Source organism: Ictalurus furcatus, chromosome 1 (genome assembly GCF_023375685.1).
Source record: "Ictalurus furcatus strain D&B chromosome 1, Billie_1.0, whole genome shotgun sequence".
In the NCBI taxonomy this organism is placed as follows: Eukaryota; Metazoa; Chordata; class Actinopteri; order Siluriformes; family Ictaluridae; genus Ictalurus; species Ictalurus furcatus.
Window position 1 is genome coordinate 5,329,040 of NC_071255.1, and position 20,515 is coordinate 5,349,554.

General features: G+C 40.4%; 1 protein-coding gene across 2 annotated transcripts in view; it reads right to left on the minus strand.

The window, feature by feature from the left end:
- Positions 1-20,432, minus strand: part of esco1 (establishment of sister chromatid cohesion N-acetyltransferase 1) — a 28,344-nt gene extending 7,912 nt beyond the window's left edge. The window contains exons 1-9 of one of the 2 annotated variants that reach the window (XM_053621412.1): positions 20,204-20,432; positions 15,286-17,274; positions 15,027-15,108; positions 14,744-14,822; positions 13,388-13,481; positions 12,563-12,694; positions 12,317-12,406; positions 11,958-12,101; positions 9,015-9,199 (exon numbers count right to left, since the gene is read on the minus strand). In XM_053621412.1, coding sequence (XP_053477387.1) covers positions 9,015-9,199; positions 11,958-12,101; positions 12,317-12,406; positions 12,563-12,694; positions 13,388-13,481; positions 14,744-14,822; positions 15,027-15,108; positions 15,286-17,256 — 2,777 coding nt within the window. In that variant the 5' untranslated portion in view covers positions 17,257-17,274; positions 20,204-20,432. Of the gene's footprint in view, positions 1-9,014; positions 9,200-11,957; positions 12,102-12,316; positions 12,407-12,562; positions 12,695-13,387; positions 13,482-14,743; positions 14,823-15,026; positions 15,109-15,285; positions 17,275-18,092; positions 18,659-20,203 lie in introns of those variants that run through there. The other variant, XM_053621420.1, reaches the window with a different exon arrangement.
- Positions 20,433-20,515: the final 83 nt, after the last annotated feature.

Consider the following 20,515-nt stretch of genomic DNA (forward strand, 5'->3'; position numbering starts at 1 on the left):
GTTTTTCTGCAATAGCGTAGGTACCGTGTGTAACGAAAGTACCGTCGTTGCGATTCTTCCAGACCTGATGGGGGCAGCAAATACGCACAAGTGTTTTATTCGGTCCACAAGTGGTAAAGAAGAACAACTACGTACACAGGAAAAACTACAAAAGATGAAGTTCAGCTCCTCCCTGACTTGTTGAGAGGAAAAGAGGCAAGAGTCGAATATGGAAATACTTTGCAATCGAGGCGGATAAAAACAGACATATAATTGATGCTTTGAAGCCGGTGTGCAAACGATGCCATCGTTCACTTCAAACAAAGGGAGGAAACACCTCGAATTTGGCGAAACACCTGAAAGACAGGCACCCCGATCTCTTCAAAGAATTCAAGGTGAGTGAGTTTCAAGTCATATTAACGTCAAACAAACTGTAAAACTTCTAATCCTTATCTTGAAAGACGGTCCTATATTATGTTTGTTTGAGACAGCTGGCATTGTTGCCGTGAAACCAGCTAACGTTACGCTCCGTGTAATGTTAGCGATAGCCAGTTATTTGTTAACGATGCTAACGCATTATAATGTTATAAACTACCTCCTAATGGGCCACCATGCATCGCCATTCAGCCCGTGTCCTGTCAGCAAAATGCAGCCTAATGTCACTAGATTAAATAATTATTTTAATGGTTTTAATAAATCTTTTCGGCCTGAGACCATGTCAGTGAATTTAAACTAATGCTTGCATTCAGCGTATAGCACCTGTAGACTCCACGGTTTTAGTCATTGTCAGATAGTGTTTGATAACTAAAATCTCTCTCTATTTCTCCAGTATCAGCCAGAGGAGGATGTTCACCAGGAGAGTCAGGAGTAAAGTCAGCAAACATTAACACAGTCAACCTTAACAGAAGCTCTTCAAAGGCACAGAAAATGACAAAAACTCAAACGAAGCAAGGAAACTGGATACGGCAGTTGCTGAATTCATATGCATGGATCAAGTTCCTTTCTACACTGTAGAAAAGCATGGATTCCAGCAAATGCTTCAGCAGTTCAACCCCAGATACCAGCCATCAAGCAGAAATTACTTCATGTATACAGAGATCCCCAAACTATACACCGAAACCAGAGACCTCATTTCAGAACATCTCAAAGAAAAACCATTTTATGCCTGCACAATGGATCTGTGGACAAGCAGAGCTGCAGACACATTCAGGTCCATTACCATGCAGTACATAACCAGGTCCTGGGAGATGCACTCCTGGTGCTTGGGCTGTAGTGGTCTGAACACTGAGCACACAGGGGAGAGTTTGAAGGAGGCCTTTGAGAAGAAAATACAGGAAGAATGGAAATTGGACATTTCTAGAATGGTAGGCATCGCAACAGACAATGCGTCCAATAACCAAAAGGCCTTCAAAGATGACTACACATGCATCCCATGTTTCGGGCACAATTTACACCTTGCAGTAAATAAAGTAGTTACCATCAACAGGGTATCTGCAGCACTGTCAAGGCTTCGCAAAATAGTATCTACATTCTCTAGATCACCAAAGCTCTCACACCAACTCACCAAAAAACAGACAGACCTCTCACTCCCAGAACATAAACTCATACATCATGAACCCACCCACTGGAATTCATTGTATGATACAGTCGAAAGGTTTTTGGAGCAGCGGCAAACTGTACGTGCCGTGCTGGCAGAGGACCGAAAAAAAATGGCACCTGATGCCTAAAGATACAGACATTACAATTTTAGAGACTTTAAGAGAAGTCCTTGGACCACTGAGTCCTTTTACAGATGCACTCTGTGGTGAGAAACACAACCCTCTCATCTGTCTTACCACTGAGGTGGAAGATACTGTCTTGTCTTGATGATGAAGACAGTGATTCTATACTTGCTAGGGAAATGAAAGTTGCAATCAAAGAAAATCTCAGGCAGCGTTATGTTGATGAGGAGTTACAGCTACTTTTGAACACTGCCACCTACCTGGACCCTAGGTTTAAAGATAGCTTTGTTGCACTTGAGGCTAATGTGAAACAAAGGCTTCCGGACCAAATAAGGAATGATGCTGATGGCGGAGATGGAGCCCATGTGCCAAGAGGAGCAGAGGCTTCAAGCCATCTAAAAAGTCGAAAACTGACTTGAAACATGTCCTTTCGAGTATCCAAGGAGAAAAGAAAGGCAGTGATGCCACAGCAACTCGGGGGCTTTCCACAAGTGACCGTTTAAATGGAGCGTTTCTGGTATACAGCAAAATGCCAGAACTCAGTGCTGAGGAGGGTCCACTCACCTGGTGGAAAACCAATGGGAGCACATATACCTCTGCTATCAGAGTATGCCAGAAGGTATCTCTGCATCGCTGCATCAAGCTGTGCTTCTGAGAGAGTATTCAGTACTTCAGGGATTATAGTCAGTCCAAGACGCTCAAGACTGACCCAAGATAACATAGATATGTTGGTGTTCCTTTCCAGAAACCTTGAACTGGTCAAGAAAAAGTTCAAGAAGCCATGAAAAGTGATGCCATTTTTGTTTGAATCTGGTATCGTAATGGTAAAGTTGTGCCTTAAAAAAAGTTAAACTTTTGCTGAAAGTTGATCTTTTTTGTGATTTTGTAATTGATCTATTTTGTAAGTGTTTCATTTTATTTATTATTTGAAGGCTACATGCCATTGTTGTTGTGTTTTTAAAAATGTTCAACTGTTTACATATTTATTATATATCTATTTTGTAATCGCTTTTTTTTATTATGTGACTGTTGCCACTATTGTGTTATATATATATATATATATATATATATATATATATATATATATATATATATATATATATATATATATAAAATGCTCAAATGTTTAAATAAAGGAATTCATGTTTAAGTATTATTTATTTATTTTTACACACTGTGGTATCCACTTTAGTATCGAGTATCGTGTATTTTTGCTGGTATCGGTACCGACTACTAGATTTTTGGTATCGTGACATCCCTAATAGACACACGTCCAATTCCAGGTCGATTCATAACATTTCCAGTTGACTGGAACGTCTTAATTATTGCCCTGATGGTGGAAATGCTTGTGCTATTTTCTTATAGCCACTTCCCATTTTGTGAAGCTTAACAACCATTTGCTGCACATCACAGCTATATTCCTTAGTCTAACCCATTGTTATGAATGACTACGGGAATTTGGCCTCATATTTGTGAAACAGGAAGTCATGGTTGAACAATTTCCTGTTCCTAGTCACCCAGGTCTACTAACATTTTTAAATAATATCAATGCAAATATACGTAAATATTTTTTTTTGTATGAATTCATAGGGGTGCCAATAATTGTTGCACACCTATATTTAACAATGAATTTTTTTTTTTTAATTTTTTTTTTTTTTTTTAGATAAACCTGTGTTGTGTTTGCAATTATTTGATAGCCATTTTTATCCATATTGGTATTTTTTGTGACTTTTTTGCACAAGAGATCAAAAGGTTAAACAATAAAGACCATTTTTTCACAGCCTTCTTTGCTCATATTGTATTAGATAATAAAATGCATGGAGAAAACATCAGGTTGCTGTAAATGTACAATAAATGTTTTACATAATAAAAATACATGCACTCTGCCTCGTTCATCAACCTTTTAGTAAAAGGTTTGTGTACGTGTTTGAAAGTCAGATCTTTTTACAAGTTTCTGCCGGATTTACAAAAGATTCAGAAATGCCGATTTTTCTTCGTAATCACTTGTGTATGTTGGCAGAAAGGCAACAGTGGAACAGAAGTGGACGTTGCTTTGACTCACTTCAATGCCAAGAAAATATTTAGCAGTGTAACAGCACCTTAGTGTATTAAGTAAGCATGGTGACAAAAATATGGTGTGACATAAAAACAGAAGGGGGGGAAAAAAAAAAAAAAAAACACCACCACTGTAACCAGGTGATAATGCAAACCAAGCATGTCACACTGTTAGCAGGGAAACTGCTAACAGAACAGATTTATAAGACAGCTTTTGTCCTCGCATGTACTAAATCTTCAAGGCATTTGTTTATGACTTATGCACGGACCGGTCAGTTCTCCGTTTATACGGCACCATTTGTTTTGTCATAGTTGAATGACTAGTGTTAGTCTTAATTTATGGGTTTACGTTGGCTTGGTTTCTCTATTTTCCATATTCTTTCCTAATATTCTTGAATGCTCGTATTTTTAAATGAATAATTCTTTAGTTGTTTTCTTGTATTCTTTAATTGATGCCAATAATATAAAATGACTGGGTTTTCCTCTATGGTATTCATAGACCCTTGACCTAGTGAACTAGCATGAGGAGGTGTTTTGGATAGAGACGGCAAAGCACTTCTTTAAGTCATGGTTTATATTACTTGGTCTTCTTGTATGTAAATTTACACACAGAAAAAATAAATCTGTTCAATATTCACTACAGGCTTTCCACCTAAGGGCATACAAAGCCCATGTGCGAGGAGATCTTGCATTAAAAAAATGTTTCCAGCACTACTAAGTTACAGCCTTCAGGTGATGATTCAGTCCAAGTGCCCAAACCTTTCCAGCCTCCAGGGACAGAAGATCTGCTTTTCACTACCAAGTTTTTCACAACTCAGGTCTTGCCTTCCACCTCAGAGCCATGAGCAGGTCTCTGTAGCTTGGTTGCGAAGTTCCGTGCAACACTGGAAGAATATCGAGGAGAGAAGATTGTGAGGCCAGATGTGGGGTAGCCAGCTTTCCAGCTCTACCATCGAGAACAACAACCTGTTGCCTTGGCATTGGTGAAAAGGTCCACTAGTTCCTCGGCAAATATTTCTGGGTGCAGACGTGGTGGCTCTTGGACTTATGTGCCATCTCAGCAGAGTATTCACTGCATACTTTGCCCTGGCAAAGTAGATTGTGTTAACCACTGTTGGTGCTGTCCATAAAGCAAGTTGGCAGAGAGATGCCTCATATCCCGGATTATATGTGTCCCACCACCAGGACAGAGGTGGTGTTGGAGCAGTTCACTGCATGATTGCAGACAGGAAATGGACACCTGTGTGAAGAGAGAGGGGGAGTAGGAGCGGGACGAGGGATCAGGGCAGGAGAGGGTCGGATTGTAGCGGAGACCAAGGGAAGAGGTTAAGGAGGGACCATTCCTTATTTCCGAGAAGTGGAAAAAAACCGGAACACTTTTTAAGCTTGTTAGTGGATGGGTCTTGCCATAATGTAACAAAATGTAGGATTTGTATGGTGCTCAATAGGGAGGCTTTGCTTGGGTTATCATCATCAGTTAGATTTTAACTGACCAGGGCACTGTGTTCATGTTGTAGGTCACATTTCACAAAACTTTATGTATTATTATTTTTTTGAAGTCCATTTGTAACAGTATATTAAAAATAATCATTTTGACTGACCCTATGCATGATAAATTATGCTTTTCTTCACAGCAGTTTGTTCAGCTGTACACTGGAGATTTTCAGCAGGTTTTCCATGGTTTTAGTATTTTTTTTTTTTTGAGAGATTAAAGAAGTTTTTCTAATCCTTTGATTTTAGCTCTCCTTGTTTTGCTTTGTTCTTTTGTTCAGAAGCAAGCCTTGAGTCCCAATAAAACCATATGAAAACTGGATTGTCTACACTGTTGACATGAAATGCTAGAAATTCAGTTACTCTGCTCTTAAACTCAGTATGAAATTCTGTCAACAGGGGGTTACGATCTGAGATTTCTACTCAATTCTAGAGTACGGTTGATGTCTGGCAGAAAAAAAAAAGTATAATCTCTGCAGAACGTGCTTTGACTTTGCCATAGATCTGCGAGGTTCAATGACTATGTTGATATGGACAGCAGTAATCTAATTATTGACCTTATTCTGAATAAGACGTATAATATTCTGATTAAGGTGTTTACATGAGTCGCTTTTAGAATACTTCATGTTCATGTTTTACGTGTTATAGAACATAGATCGATTAACGGCACACGTCATTATGTCACCGTGCCACGCCGTCCGACGTTCCCTCCAGAATTTCACGTATCGACATACAGTTCGTCTTGGTTGTGGAACCGTATACAGTTTTGAGTGTTTCATTTTTAATTTTACGAACGCTTTAAGTGCAGTTAATTATTCGTCATGCTGTACGTGCAAATAGACGACCACTTGAAACCGTGGGCTGCGTCCCAAACCGCGTGCTTACCTGTAGTAGCTGAGATGCATGTATTTCTCCTACTATACAGCAGGTAAATACGCGGTTTCGGACGCAGCCGTGCTCTCTTGTTTGCCGTCAGACGGTTGAGCGCTGCCGTGTGTGATCGTGTCCTGTCGCACAATGCGGTGAAAACTCCCACACGACGTTAATAGTGTGATTAAGGTGTGTACATGTCTGTAACGCATGTCGATATTGTGACTAAAACAGGAGTACACCGCACATCTTAATTTGATTTCTGTTTACTTCTAGTATGACTTTATTCGGATTATGGTCATAACAAGGTCGTAATAAATAATCGCTGTTTACATGCTAGTTTCTTAAATCGGGTTAATATCGGATTATTGTCGTCCATGTAAACGCACTGACTGTAATGCCTAGATCTCTTTTTTGTCCCCGTTCTCCAGGACTGCTATTCCTGCACTTTGTGTATAGGAACCACGACAACATCAGATGCATTTTATGACATCAGACGCTCTTCCTCTCACAATAAGCAGGAATCAATTAAAGTACCAAGTTAGCAAGGAACACAACAAACCAACTAATAATGACAAAGCAATAACACTGTTAAGATAGGGTGCTAGCCTCTATTGCCATGTAGTCGACTAGACTTGTGGAGATCCATGTGTTGAAACAGTCATATCGGACCAAACGGAGCCCCCTAGATTTCACCTTCGAACTGGATCTCCAGGGATAAACTTCAAGTGCAGCTGGGATGTAGTCCATTTAAACAAAACTTACTCAAGTGGACATAATCTCAATCTTGTCGTCAAGATAGAAGTGCCTAACGGACTTTGTTCAACTACGGTTCTTAATGTGATACCATCTCTTGATGGTTTTCTTCTGTGAAACCCGTCATGCTTTTGGGGTACGCTTTTAAATAAGAACTCTTCCTCTGCTTCCTCTCATGGGAAATCTTTTCACCACTCTAGGTAAAATGGAGTGTGGCTGGATAGATCAGGAAGAATGGGACAGTCCGGAGATCTTTCCAGATGGTTGCGTATACCCTCCGTCTCTGTGAGGTGGCAATGCTGTAGTCGGTGAAGAACATCAATTTCAATCTTGAATATGTTTTTTTTTTTTTTTGGTTGCATCTCTGGCCCCCTGCACAATTGCTGGACAATCTTGGTATTCTTATCAGTCAGTGATTCTTAGTCTCAGTGATGTATGCTGACTAGCCATTGTACATTTGAGATTCATTCAATCTCGATCGGCCCTTTGGGAAGTGTAAGGATCCATATCTGCAAAATCTTTCGAAGGAACCCGATAGGGCCATCTCCTTCCTGGATTGGGTCCAGACCAACTATTCGGACATTATTACCTCTCTCTCTGTGTAGCTCCGCAAGTTTGGTCATGTCCAACATACATGTGACAACGTCTCCTACCCATCGGATTACATAAGTTTGAATGTGCTTTGAATGCTGAATGAAGTAGTTTGAGTAGTATAGTTTGAGAAATCAACCGTGTTTTTTCAGGAAAAGATAGTCCAATCACATTACTCCATTAACACTGGCTGCTGCCTATGATAGATGTCTACGCTGTCTATATCGCCCCGAAACTCTGGATTACTGTTCCAGAAGTTATTAGGCATGCAGGCTCGATAAATGTTTTTAGAATCCAGATTAAAGACCAACCTGTTCAAACTGTAGATTTACTGTAGTCATACTTCCTGACAATAAAGAGTACAAATTTTCTTTTATTCTTCTACAGATTGTTTGTTTTATTCTTTGTCTAATCTTTTATATGAAGCACTTAAAATGTCTCAAAATGAAACCGAAATAAAACACTACAATAATAATAATAATAATAATAATAATAATAATAATAATAATTATTATTCATTGTGCATAATAGGGTTTTGCGATATTTATTTCTTCCCTGCTCACGATTTTCCATCGTCCACAAGGGATAGCTCAAATAAAGACATGAAAATTAGCAGTTCCACCTTTCTGGTTTCAGGAGAGTACCAGAGTGTGCAATAATATTGGTGAAAAGTGATGGTTAAGGCTCTGGGGTACTGAGCGGAAGGTCGGGGGTTCGAGCCCCAGCACTGCCAAGCTGCCACTGTTGGGCCCTTGAGCAAGGCCCTTAACCCCATGGGTGACCCTGCGCTCTGACCCCAGCTCCCTAACATGCTGGGATATGCGGAAAAAAGAATTTCACCCTGCTGTAATGTATACATGACTAATAAAGACTCATTATCATTATTATGAGCTGTCCAGTTGGGAGTTGTGGCAATCGCAAAAACTCAGGTGGTTGCTAGATTTATAAGGTGGTTCTGCAGTGATGCACCGTAAACAGTGAAAAAACAATAACCACCACTATACATATATATGTGTCATTATTGTACACATAGGGATCATATTGTTATCACACAAGTGTGCTGCATAATATAATTTAATTACTCTCATTTTGTTTCACAAAAAGTTATTCCCATATTTTTATTTCATCTACATGTCAGCTGTTTATGCATAATTAACATTCATGCATATGCATGTAGTATGGGGTTCCCAACATGGTTTCTCAAAATGTTTTGTGGCCCGTAAGAACACTTTTTGGCTATCACATGTTAAAATTAATCTGTAGTAAACTGAGTAGACTTACAAGGCAACAATGTTATTATTGTAGTGAGACAAAGTGCAAGTCTTCAACAAGCAGAACGCTTCAGTCTTTCATTTCCCTCTGATGATTTATTTATCTGATGATCAACCAACGTTGAGAACTACGGTATCTAGCTACTGAATCTGAATTCTGAAAGCTTTAACAAAAATGTACCTATAATGATTAATCAGATATGCCTGAACCATGTTAGGTATGTGATTCACTAGACGTATTGCTACAGTGATTAAAGGTGATATAATAGCTGATGCTCACCTGAGACACTCAATCATTCGTGATGCAATGCCTCTCCTCCTCATCATGCTGAAAACCCAAATGCGACTGATCCCACAAACTGCTGGCTCTGGAACAGTAGAGCAGCACCAGGCCCTCTGGCGCTCAAACATCACCTTCTCCCTCTCTGATCCTTCTGGCACTGGCTCTTCGATCACCCTGTAACCCTATACACAGAAATCAATAAATCCACTGGTGGATTACTTCTGAAAACGACACAGAAGTACGATATGCAAAACCAAAAAAAAGTCATCCAAACAAAATTAAATGGAGTAATATATGAGTAATGTCAGTTTAGTCATGTCTGTAACATTCGGCCTCCTTGATCAAGCACGATGAGTTGTATAAATGACCGGATTTACGCTCAAATCAGTCATACTAACGTTTACACCAGAAATCTGATAGTCATGAAAATCCGGAGATTTAAAAAAAAATAAAAAAAAAAAAAAAGAAACCGATTCATATCTTAAACTTCGTATCCTGCTCCTGACTGTGTGTAAATTTATGAATAACAAGACTAAAAAATGTAGACTTCGACTGATTAGCTTCGTTCAATATTCAGATTACAATCTGCAATGAGTTATTGTATTCTATATATACGGATTACGGTGTCAAGTTCAAATCACTTATTTATTACAAATACAAACACACACACACAATATTTATTGTTTCATAGACCTAAATGGCATTCAAAAAATTTTTAGATAAAAAAATAAAAAATAAATAAATAAAATAAATAAAAATAATAAAAAATAAAATCACACACACATAGAAGATACAAAAATCTACACACCCCTGTGAAATTGGCAGGTTTTGGTGATGTAAAAAATGAAACCAAGATAAATCATTCCAGAACCTTTTCTATTTTTATTGCGAAATCGCAACCTATAAGTTAAACTGAAAAACGTAAAAAGTAAGAATCATTTTAGGTAAAAAAATTTAAATAAATAAATAAATAAATAAATAAAAACCCTGGTGCATTAGTTTACCCCTAAGCTAATACTTAGTTAAAGCACCTTTAGATTTGATCACGGCCTTCGATCTTTTTGGGTAAGAGTCGATCAGCTGGCACGTCTTGACTTAGCAATATTTTGCCATTCTTCCTTACAAAAGCATTCTAACTCGGTCAAACTGGCTGGGCTTCTCCTGTGCACATCCCTCTTCAGGTCCGCCCAAAGACTTTCTATTGGATTTAGATCTGGACTCTGGCTGGGCCGTTCCAGATCCTTGTATTGGTGAAGCTGTTCCTTTGTTGATTCGGAGGCTTCGGGTCGCCGTCATGCTGAAAGGTGAAATTCCTCTTCATCTTAAGTGTTTTAGCAGAAGTCTTAAGGTCTTGATCCAAAATGGACTAGTATGTGGAGCTATTCATTATTCCTTCCACCCTGATTAAAGTCCCGGTTCCAGCTGAAGAAAAACAGCCCCATAGTACACTGCTGCCTCCTCCATGCTTCCCTGTGGGGATGGTGTCCTTTTGGTTATGTGCTACGGTGTGTGTTTTTTGTTTTAATTTGTGTTTTGCACCAAACATGTCTTTTGGTATTATGGCCAAATAGATTAACTTTGGTCTCATCATACTGTAACATTATTCCACATGGTTTTGAGAGATTGGATGTGTGTGTAAAGATAGATAGATATAAAATAATAATATACTTTAAAAAAAAAAAGCTTCCATCTTGCCACCTTACCCCGTAGCCCAGAAATGAAAAATTCAGGAGACTGTCAGATGTAGGGAGCAACCAATACTTCCCAGAAATTGCTGCAATTCTTGTAATGTTGTTGTAGGCCTCCCTGACCAGTTTTCTCCTGTTCTATGTCACTGACGTGCCACATTTGCTCCACTTGTTGATCTTTATAGTGTTCCACAGTATATCCAATGCCTTGGAATTTCTTTGTAACCCTCTCCGGTTTGATGTTTTTTAACAACAAGATCCTGTACATGCTTTGAAAGCTCTTTACGGCCCATGGCATTTCCAGTTAGAGCTTACCAAGTTGATGTCAGGTAAATCCTATAGGAACAGCTGTTAACTTGGGGCTAATTTGGGGTTAACCAGGCACTTTAATTGATGGCAGGTGTACAGTAACTTGTATTTCACACGAGTTTGAATGAGACTGGTTGATTTTGAACACTGCCACATTTCCAGTTATAAAGGGTGTGCACACTTATTCAAGCAGGTTACTTTAATTTTGTTGTTTTTCTGCTGGTTTTTTTTTTGCAATCTCACAATAAATGTGCAAAAATGTTCTGATACAGTTTAATTTAGCCTCATTTTTGACATCACAAAAACCTGCCATTTTAATAGGGGTGTGCAGACTTGTGTAGAAAGTAGCCGTAAGCTGCTTTGCCATGGCGTCTGGCTTTCCGCTCTGGGCCAATTTCATGGGGGTTTTGCGGTCGTCACCAGACCCAAATCGACCGTGGTACGCACACACCCAGTGACACTGGTGGTGCCGGGTCATTGCCATTTTATCAACATACAAACACACGAATACAAAGAAAATCAACATTTTTTACAAAACCTTTGTAAATCTGCCATGAATTTTTTTTTTGCTCAGTTTGGTTTACGCAAACATTTACACACAAACTTCACTCAAAAGATCGATGCATAAGGCCATTTTTTGGTGTTGGCCTGCTTGTTGTTTCGCTCATTATATCACACGTATCATATATCCACTAGACCATCCCCCCCCCCCCCCCATGTTCTATTTGATGTTTAATTCAAACGATTCGGTTTAGTAAAACAAATAATTCGGCACAGCCTTCTGCGTGATGTCACTGCATGCGTGAAGTGAAATTTTAAGCAGCCCCAATTTAAAATGTTTTCACATGTTCATGATACTGGACCAAAAAAAAACAAACAAAAAAAAACCCCAATTACACTAACTTAAGCTTTTTTAAAAATAAATAAATAAAAAAACGCTAACCTCCTGAATGTGTTCAGCGATCAGACACCCAGTCACCTTCTTGTCATTTGAAATGAAGAGGAAGGTTTTGGTCTGGGAAGGGACCTTAGTCTCCACTTGCTGGAATCCCAGATCATTGTCCACCATTTCTCTTATTTCCTCCACCTCAAATCAGACAAAATGAGAACAAGCTATTAATAAATTCTAATATATTCATCTGATTTATTAAAGGTTTTATTTAGCGTTAAGTAAAACCAGTGAACGAAGGACTTCTTTTTAACTACCCCACTACAATTTTTTTTTTTTTTTTGAACCCTGTGCTGTATTTATATAGCAATGAAAGCACTTTAAATTAGAAGACTGATCTGAGTAAGCAGTACCTTTTTCAGGGCGTATTTAGGGTCATCTGGGAGAACAAGTATAATCTTGCCATCTGGGTATTCCCCTAAAATCCTCTCCTTCTTCCAACCCTGTAAAAGATTCAAAATAAGTAGCACTGATATCGGCGTGTCCAAAAACAAACACAGAGGTTGTTATATAGGTAGTCCATCACTTCGGGGAGGGGGACAAAATGATGGGAAACAGAACTGTTGTAATATCTGGTAAGGTAAGGCCAAAACACGCACCACATATCTCACGGCACTGATGAACTGGTTGTGGAAGAGCAGGTGCTGGGTCTCATCCTCGGTGGTGGAAGGAGAATACAGCATCCCACACACATTGCAAGTCGTGGCTCCAAATGCGTTCTGGTTCTTCTCCTTCATCACACAATATATAATCACAATCAGACAGGAACTTTAATTAATACTCTGTACAAACGTGAGATTTTTTGGGTAAGGTCTACGATTACAGGTAGTGTCATAAGAGAGAACTTGATAACAATACTGATTCAGATCATATTTGCACATCGCATTTCAGTAAAAAAAATAAATAAATCTATGGCATACTAGCAGCTGAAGAAGTGAAAATAAATCTAAGAAATATACAGTATGTCACAAAATTGAGTACACTTCCAGTGACCAGTATGAGGGAGTGTGAGAGCGATGACACCAAATTAACCACACCTGCTCCCCAGTGACACCTGAGACCTTGTAACACTAACAAGTCACATGACACCAGGGAGGGAAAATGGCTAATTGGTCCCAATTTGGACATTTTCACTTAGGGGTGTACTCACTTTTGTGGCCAGCGGTTTAGACATTAATGGCTGTGTGTTGAGTTATTTTGAGGGGACAGCAAATTTACACTGTTACACAGGCTGTACACTCACTACTTTACATTGTAGCAAAGTGTCATTTCTTCAGTGCTGTCACATGAAAAGATATAATCAAATATTTACAAAAATGTGAGGGGTGTACTCACTTTTGTGAGATACTGTATGTCGCTTATACTTGTATACATGTTTCAGGCTGCTTCAAACTTCTTGGAGCTGCTTATAAAATTAAACTTACGGGGGTTTTTTGCTCTCCTTCGAGGCTTGCAGCCCTTAAATTATCCGTAACCTCATTCCTAAGCTCTGCGTCTGACCCACTGCCACAGCTGCCCCTGAAAAATAAATAAATAAATAAATAAACAAATAATGCATTGCTCATCAAGTAGAAACAGTGCACTGATGAGATACACCACTTTAACAGAGCACCCTGGCGCTTTTTAATCGCCCGTGTTCAACTCCACAACCCAGCAAAAACGAGTTTGGTCACATGAATATCCTAGCAAAGATATTGAAATCATCCATATCGCCCAGTCCTCCTGGGCGCTGTTAAATATCACATAATAATTACACAACTCTGATATGCAAGTGATTTAAGCGAGTGAATTTATCCTTTAATGACATGAATGAGTCAAATTGCACTCGCTGTCCACGCGTGTAATAAGAACACGCGATCAGCCAATCACGTGGTAGCAGCACAACGCATAAAATCATGCGGATACAGGTCAAGAGCTTCGGGTAAAATGTTCACATCGGAACGGGGGAAAAGCGTCATTTCTGTGACTTTAACCGTGGCGTGGTTGTTTGTGCCAGATGGGCTGGTTTGAGTATTTCAGAACCTGCTGATCTAAGATTTTATTTAGAGTTTATACAGAATGGTGTGAGAAACAAAAAATGGTTCTGAGGGTGGAAAGGCCTTGTTGGTACGAGAGGTCAGGGGAAAATGGCCTGATTGGTTCAAGCTGCCAGGAAAGATATGCTAAGTCGTATTAATCATTCTTTACTTTAACCGTGGTGAGCAGAAATACATCTCAACGTGGACAAAACTTCGAACCTTGAGTTGGATGGGCTACAACAGGAGAAGCCCACATCAAGTTTGGGCGAGTCTGCGCCCATGACAGCCTCAGATACTTGCTCTTGGCTGACAGGAGTGCTTTGATGTGCATTCTGAGGTGCTTTTTTTTCTCACCACGGTTGCAAAGAGTGCTTATGCGAGTTACTATAGACTTCCAGTCTGGTCATTCTGGCCTGCAGACCCAGTGCTCACAGGGCACTTTTTTTTGTTTTCCACAGCATTCTGTATAAACTCTAGAGATTGTTGTGGTTGAAAATCCCAGGAGCTCAGCAGTTTCTGAAACACTCAAACCAGCCCATCTCACACCAACAACCACGCCATGATTAAAGTCACAGCGATCACCCCGCCCCCTGTTCTGATGTCTGATGCGTACATTAACTGAAGCTCTTGATTGGCTGATTAAAACGGTTTAAATAAATAGGTGTACAGGTTTTCCTATTAAAGTGAACGGTGAGCGGATATGCCTACTGCAGCTCGGACTTAAAAGAACTTTTATTACCATTTCAAAGACGGGAACGATACCTGTTTTTGCCTTCTGAATTTTCCGTTGGTGTCGTAGGAGACCCGTCTTGCTGGTTAGAGGACTTGATACCCGTCGACGCTAGTAACGGGAAAATATATATTCGAATAAATGTTATGCGTTTTGAAAGGAATAGGTCATAGTCCACAGAAGAAGTTACAATGCTCAGATTGAGACAAAAACAACAACATACAACTGGAACGCAAAGCCCAGATTCCACAATTTTCGAGACAGTCGAATGTCGATCACTAAATGTGGGTATAGTGAACAGTCATTGATGTTTACCTGTAGGGGTCGTGATGCATATGTGCTTTCCCGGTGTTCTAGAGGACTCTACAGCCAAAGATGAGGGTTGCTCCATTCTGCCCTATGAATAAAGTACACATAAAAATGGAATAAATGTGCCAGATATAGTGTATTGTTTGTGCTAAATACGTTTTCTGAGATAAATACAGACGCTTCACTGGTAGAACTGATCAGTATGGTTGTGTCAGAGGCAGAATAAGGGCAACATTGACATGTACATTAGTCCTGATGTCTTTACCTCCTGTTTGGGAACGGCTGGCTTGCTAGTATCGTCACCTGGCTCATCCAGCTCAAAGTCATCTGGTGAGTATTTTGGTCTGGGATTATATGGCTTATACTCCACAACAGGCCTAGGCTTTAAACTGGTAATACCATTGGGCATGGGTGGCGCCACAGCCGGGAGTGTCCGCTTGCACTCGCTCGATCCCACTTTTAACAAGTTTGCTGGAGCAAGTGGTGTGGGAGAATGAGGAGGAGGAGGAGGAGGAGGAGGGCTCGCTTGACAGGTCGATACTGAAACGGGTGAAGTCTCTGTGGAGTCTTTCGCGTCATCCTGACTAGCCTGATCCGATTTCAGTTTTTTAACACGCGTCCATGTCAGTTTGTCCCTCTGCAGCTCAACCTGCCTCAGTTTCTGGAATCGGGATAGCTTCTTTTTCTCTTGGGTTTTAAGGGGGACGGACACTTGGCTGAGGAAAAAGCGTTTCTTGGGCGTACTCTCGTGTGCCTTGGGTTCCGATGTCTCCTCGGTGAGGCTTTCTGGGATGGGCAGGTCACTGGAAACGGTGGGAACTGTCGCATTCTCTACCTCGTTTTTACTCGGAATCATCTCGCTGGATTGAATGCTTTCTTCTGTATTCTCTTCTTTCGCTGCCGCCGTGTCAGACGCGATGTCGTCTGCGATTTCCTCACACAGAGCTAGGAGGTTGAGCTGCTTGGGGGGTGGCCTCTTTGCAGCAGCTGCTCTCTCCCTAGCCATTGCTGCCAGCCGAGCCTTGGTTCTGGCCTGAGGGTTCATTGCTTGCTTTTTGGGCGGTTCTGCACTGGCCTGTGCGAGGGAACCTTGTGTGGAGTCTTTTGCACTGTCTTGTGGAAGAGAAGGAGGTGATGTACTCTCCTTGCATACCACCGCTTTGCTGGTTTCTTTGAGTCCTGTCGATTCCTGCAAGTCCTGGCAGGGCTGCTCGTTATTGTCTAAGGCACTGAGGTCACCAGGGACGTCTTCCAATGTTTCAATCTCAACCACACAGTGTTCAATCTCTATATCGTCCAGTGTTTCTGAGGTCGGAGAGCCCTGCGTCATGCCAGGAGCATCACAGACCACCAGATTCTGTAGAGTATCCTGTAGAAAATACGTATTCACCATGGCAAATGCATCAATATCCGAGATGTTTTCACTATTTAATTCATGCTTGTTCAAGCTAGTTTCTTGAACGGCATTAGAAAATGTTTGTAGAGGAGGCTCTCTCAGCACACCTACTCCAGCATCTAAATTTACAGTGATTTTCCCAATGGGGTCAGCGGAGAGTTCTTCCTGTTCCTCGAGTGATACAGTTTTTGTTGTTTTAGCCTCAGAAGACTGACTCACTTGGGTCACTGAATGAAACACTGCAGCATCATGATCATCATTCAGATCAAGACCAAAATGGGTGATTCCTCCAGCTTTGTTTTTGTCTGGCAGTGTTGTTTCTTCACTGTGCGAATCAGGAGGCTGACCATAGCTGTGCTCTATTAATACAGGGTACATCACTGCCGACACCGTGCAAGCTGCTTCCGAAAGCGGAGACTGACATTTATCCTTCTTCACTCTTGAAGAATATTTCTTGCTTCCTTTTTTAAGGACAGGTGAAGTCAGACACAATTTATCCCCGTCTTTGTTTGAAGCTTTAATACTGATTTTGGAGCCTGGTTCCTTCGCCACTGCAGATTTGATTGATGTTTTTCTCCTTTTCACACCGGTCACCTTATTTGAAGGCGTTTTCAGTCTAGAGGAGCGACGAGGCGGGTTTTCCACATCATCTCTTAGCTGTGTTGAAGATTTTCTTTTGGACTTAACGGAAACTTTCTTCTGTGGCGCTCCTAACCTTTGGGACCTCGTGGGCCGCAGGGGTGTTCGGCCAGGCTTATCAGACGCGGTCAGACTCGGGGCCACCTGTTTCTTATTATCTTGAGGTTCAGTAGATTGCATTTTTCGTTTTTGACATGGCATTCTACTGAAAATGGAATACTGAAACACAGTAACAAACGAGTCAATATTTGACACATGCGCAATAGATTAGCAAGCAAGAGAAGTTAAAAGATCGGTAATAATGGTAAGGTGGTAATTTAATAATGGCTATTGCAAACAAATGAACAATTATTTGAGGAAAGATAACGTGACAAACTATAAACAGCCATCGCAAATGTGCATTCAACATACTAAAAAAAATTATATCACAAATAGCGGTCAACTGATTGACTGTTTTTTCCGATTAATCAGCTTCGATAACTGAATGATGGAACCTTCGGTTATGGGCAAAAATCCACACCGATAGTTTTTCCAGTTGCTTCCATTGCGGAGTGGCTCAGAAAGGTCTGCAGTAATTATACAGTACAAGAGTGGCCCCTAGAGGCGAAATAACAACTATCACTGACAAATTTTGTTGTGTTATTTGAAGTGTTTTTTTTTTTTTTTAAAAAATCATTTTGGATGTCTCGAGTCGATGGCAGCCCGAAAAACTGATTGTGGGAAAGTTATGAAATTTGGCACACAGATACAGGACGGTCTCAACATTAACCATAGCAAGATTGGAGTCTCTCTCTAAAAACCCTCTTGTACCACCAACTGCTCAAATTTTGACTTACGTTTATGCTAATAACCTTTGAACCGTAAGGCCTGGAAATAATTCCTTGGCCCAAGACGATTCGAAGGCACCCTATGACGACATTTTCCGAAACATGAAACATTTTTCTGCCATTTTGAATTTTCTGAAAAAGCTACTTTTTCAACCTTGTCCCAGACGGTTCATCATGCTGGCATAAATAGTTATTAAAGACACAACTAACTTCTGCAACTTTCCAGCTGTGATCCTTGGAGATTTTCGGCCACTCGAACCGTTCTCTTCACAGTGCGTTGAGACGATATAGACACACGTCCAATTCCAAGTTGATTCATAACATTTCCAGCCGACTGGAACGTCTTAATTATTGCCCTAATGGTGGAAATGGCCATTTTCAACGCTTGTGCTATTTTCTTATAGCCACTTACCATTCTATGAAGCTCAACAACCTTTTGCCGCACATCACAGCTATATTCCTTAGTCTTACCCATTGTTATGAATGACTAAGGGAATCTGGCCTATGTGTTACCTCATATTTATACCCCTGTGCAACAGGAAGTCACGGTTGGACAAATTCCTGTTCCTAGTCGCCCGGGTGTACTAAACAAATGTAAAATAATCAATGGGAATATACTTCAAATAGATTTTTCCCCTCATATGAGTGCATCAGGGTGCCCATAATTGTTGCACACCAATATTTAACAAAGATTCTTTTTTTTTTGGTAGAAACCTGTGTTGTGTTTGCAATTGTTTGATATCCATGAGAGAAGAGTATTTTTCTGTGAATTTTTTGAACAAAAGATTAAACAATTAAAGACAATTTTTCACAGCCTTCTTTGCTCATATTTACCAAGGGTACCAATATTAGTGGAGGGCAGTGTATGTGTGTATATATATATTTCTCATTTTAAAAAAAGTACAGTACATTTTCGTGATGCAGTCAGTGCTGTTTATTTTTGTAATAAACTTCAGCAATATTTTACCTTGACTGTTATGTTTTCATTTAGCATCGATTTTTTTTTTTTTAAAAAACCAGTCGATTAATTGGTTATCGGCAGGTACCGCCCGACTTCGTTATCGATATCGGTAAAATCCACAATCACTCGACCTCTACATCGGAAAAACACCGGACACGTTTTACCAGAAAAGCAAGTCGTACTAGTGATGTCGAAGGCTGGATGACGAGTCTGCGTATGCACCCAGAGAACACCGAAGTCGTTCTTGGACCCAACACTAACACTATTAGAAATAAGATGCCTGAGCACATCATCACCTGATGCCGAGCGAAACATACAGAACGCTCGGCGCTATATTGTTATTTTGTGACGCAAGAGTGAAACGTGCGAGTGTGAAACATGATGTCAGCGAAATTCATTTTTAGTCTGTTTAATTAAGATTCACATTGATGGACTACTGCTTATCCTGCACAGGGATATGAGTGTGTGGTACTTACGCTGAAGCGCACAAGCTACAGAAATATTTAAAAACGCATGTTTCCGGCATGTCTACGCTCCCATGCCGGACACCACAACACCCTGATGCACTCTCCGGCTCTGCTAGGGATTCTGGTACCTTCATACCATAATAAACCTGCCCAAGAACAGCGTACGTACTTTGTGTTTCTCGGGAAACCAACACACAGGAGTGCAAAAATTAATAATAATCAGAAGAAGGAAAGAAAGAAAGAAAGAAAGAAAGAAAGAAAGAAAACCCTATCTCTGTGTTGCATGGAGTAGAAGTTCTGAGGGCTTGTAAAAGGTGCTTGGAGACTGCAGTATAAAAATAAACAAATAAATAAATAAACAGTGACTCTACTCTAACTTTCTGCACTGTGATGATGCCAAAAAAATATCAAGATGAGGATAAGAAATTTAAAAAAATAATAATAATAATAAATAAATGAAATGACCAGCAGGAGGTCAGTGTGGTCTGTCCCTCTAGGTGTTGGAAATCCACTTCGATTGAACAGTGGAGAAAACAACTCTCATTAGATTCAATTCTACACACTGGGTCTCATATTAAAGCGAGTTTTGGGGGCGTTTCTGCGTCTCCAACAGCTGAGAAAACGTCCAAACACGCACTTAAATAAAAAAAAAGAAGTGTCAAAACATCAGAGCAGGACATGACACTGAAGTACTCTTCTGACAAGCCACAAATGATGTATGGTGTGGTTTCTGGACGCTACCGTAGCTTTAGCAACACAGCTAACCTGCGGACGGCCATTCAGAAGCGGTTCCTTCAGTAGAGGATCGTTTGCCGGAAACCCCGAAGACACACATAAACGCACGCAAAACGCATAAGAAGTCAACAGAACGACACACACGACTTCAAACTTACTTATAGTGCTCGGTTTTCAAAAACAGCTGGTCTGTGCAGTGTGAAGTTTACGTTCCCTTCCGGAGCTTATGTTTTCTTCGTCGGCCTCGGCTTTGTTGGTGGGTTTGTGTGAATATATCGCCACCTGTCGGCTCGGAGTAAAGCGCCAACGCGCTGATGTATAAACCGTAATCCAGGAGTCTAAAAGAAACTCTTGCATGATGCCGAATTTGGCAAAAGATCTCATTATGTAGGTTCGCTTTTAAGTCCATTTATACCGTGCTGCTTTTTTGTTGTTGTTTGTTTTGTTGTTGTTGTTTTTCGACCTAACCA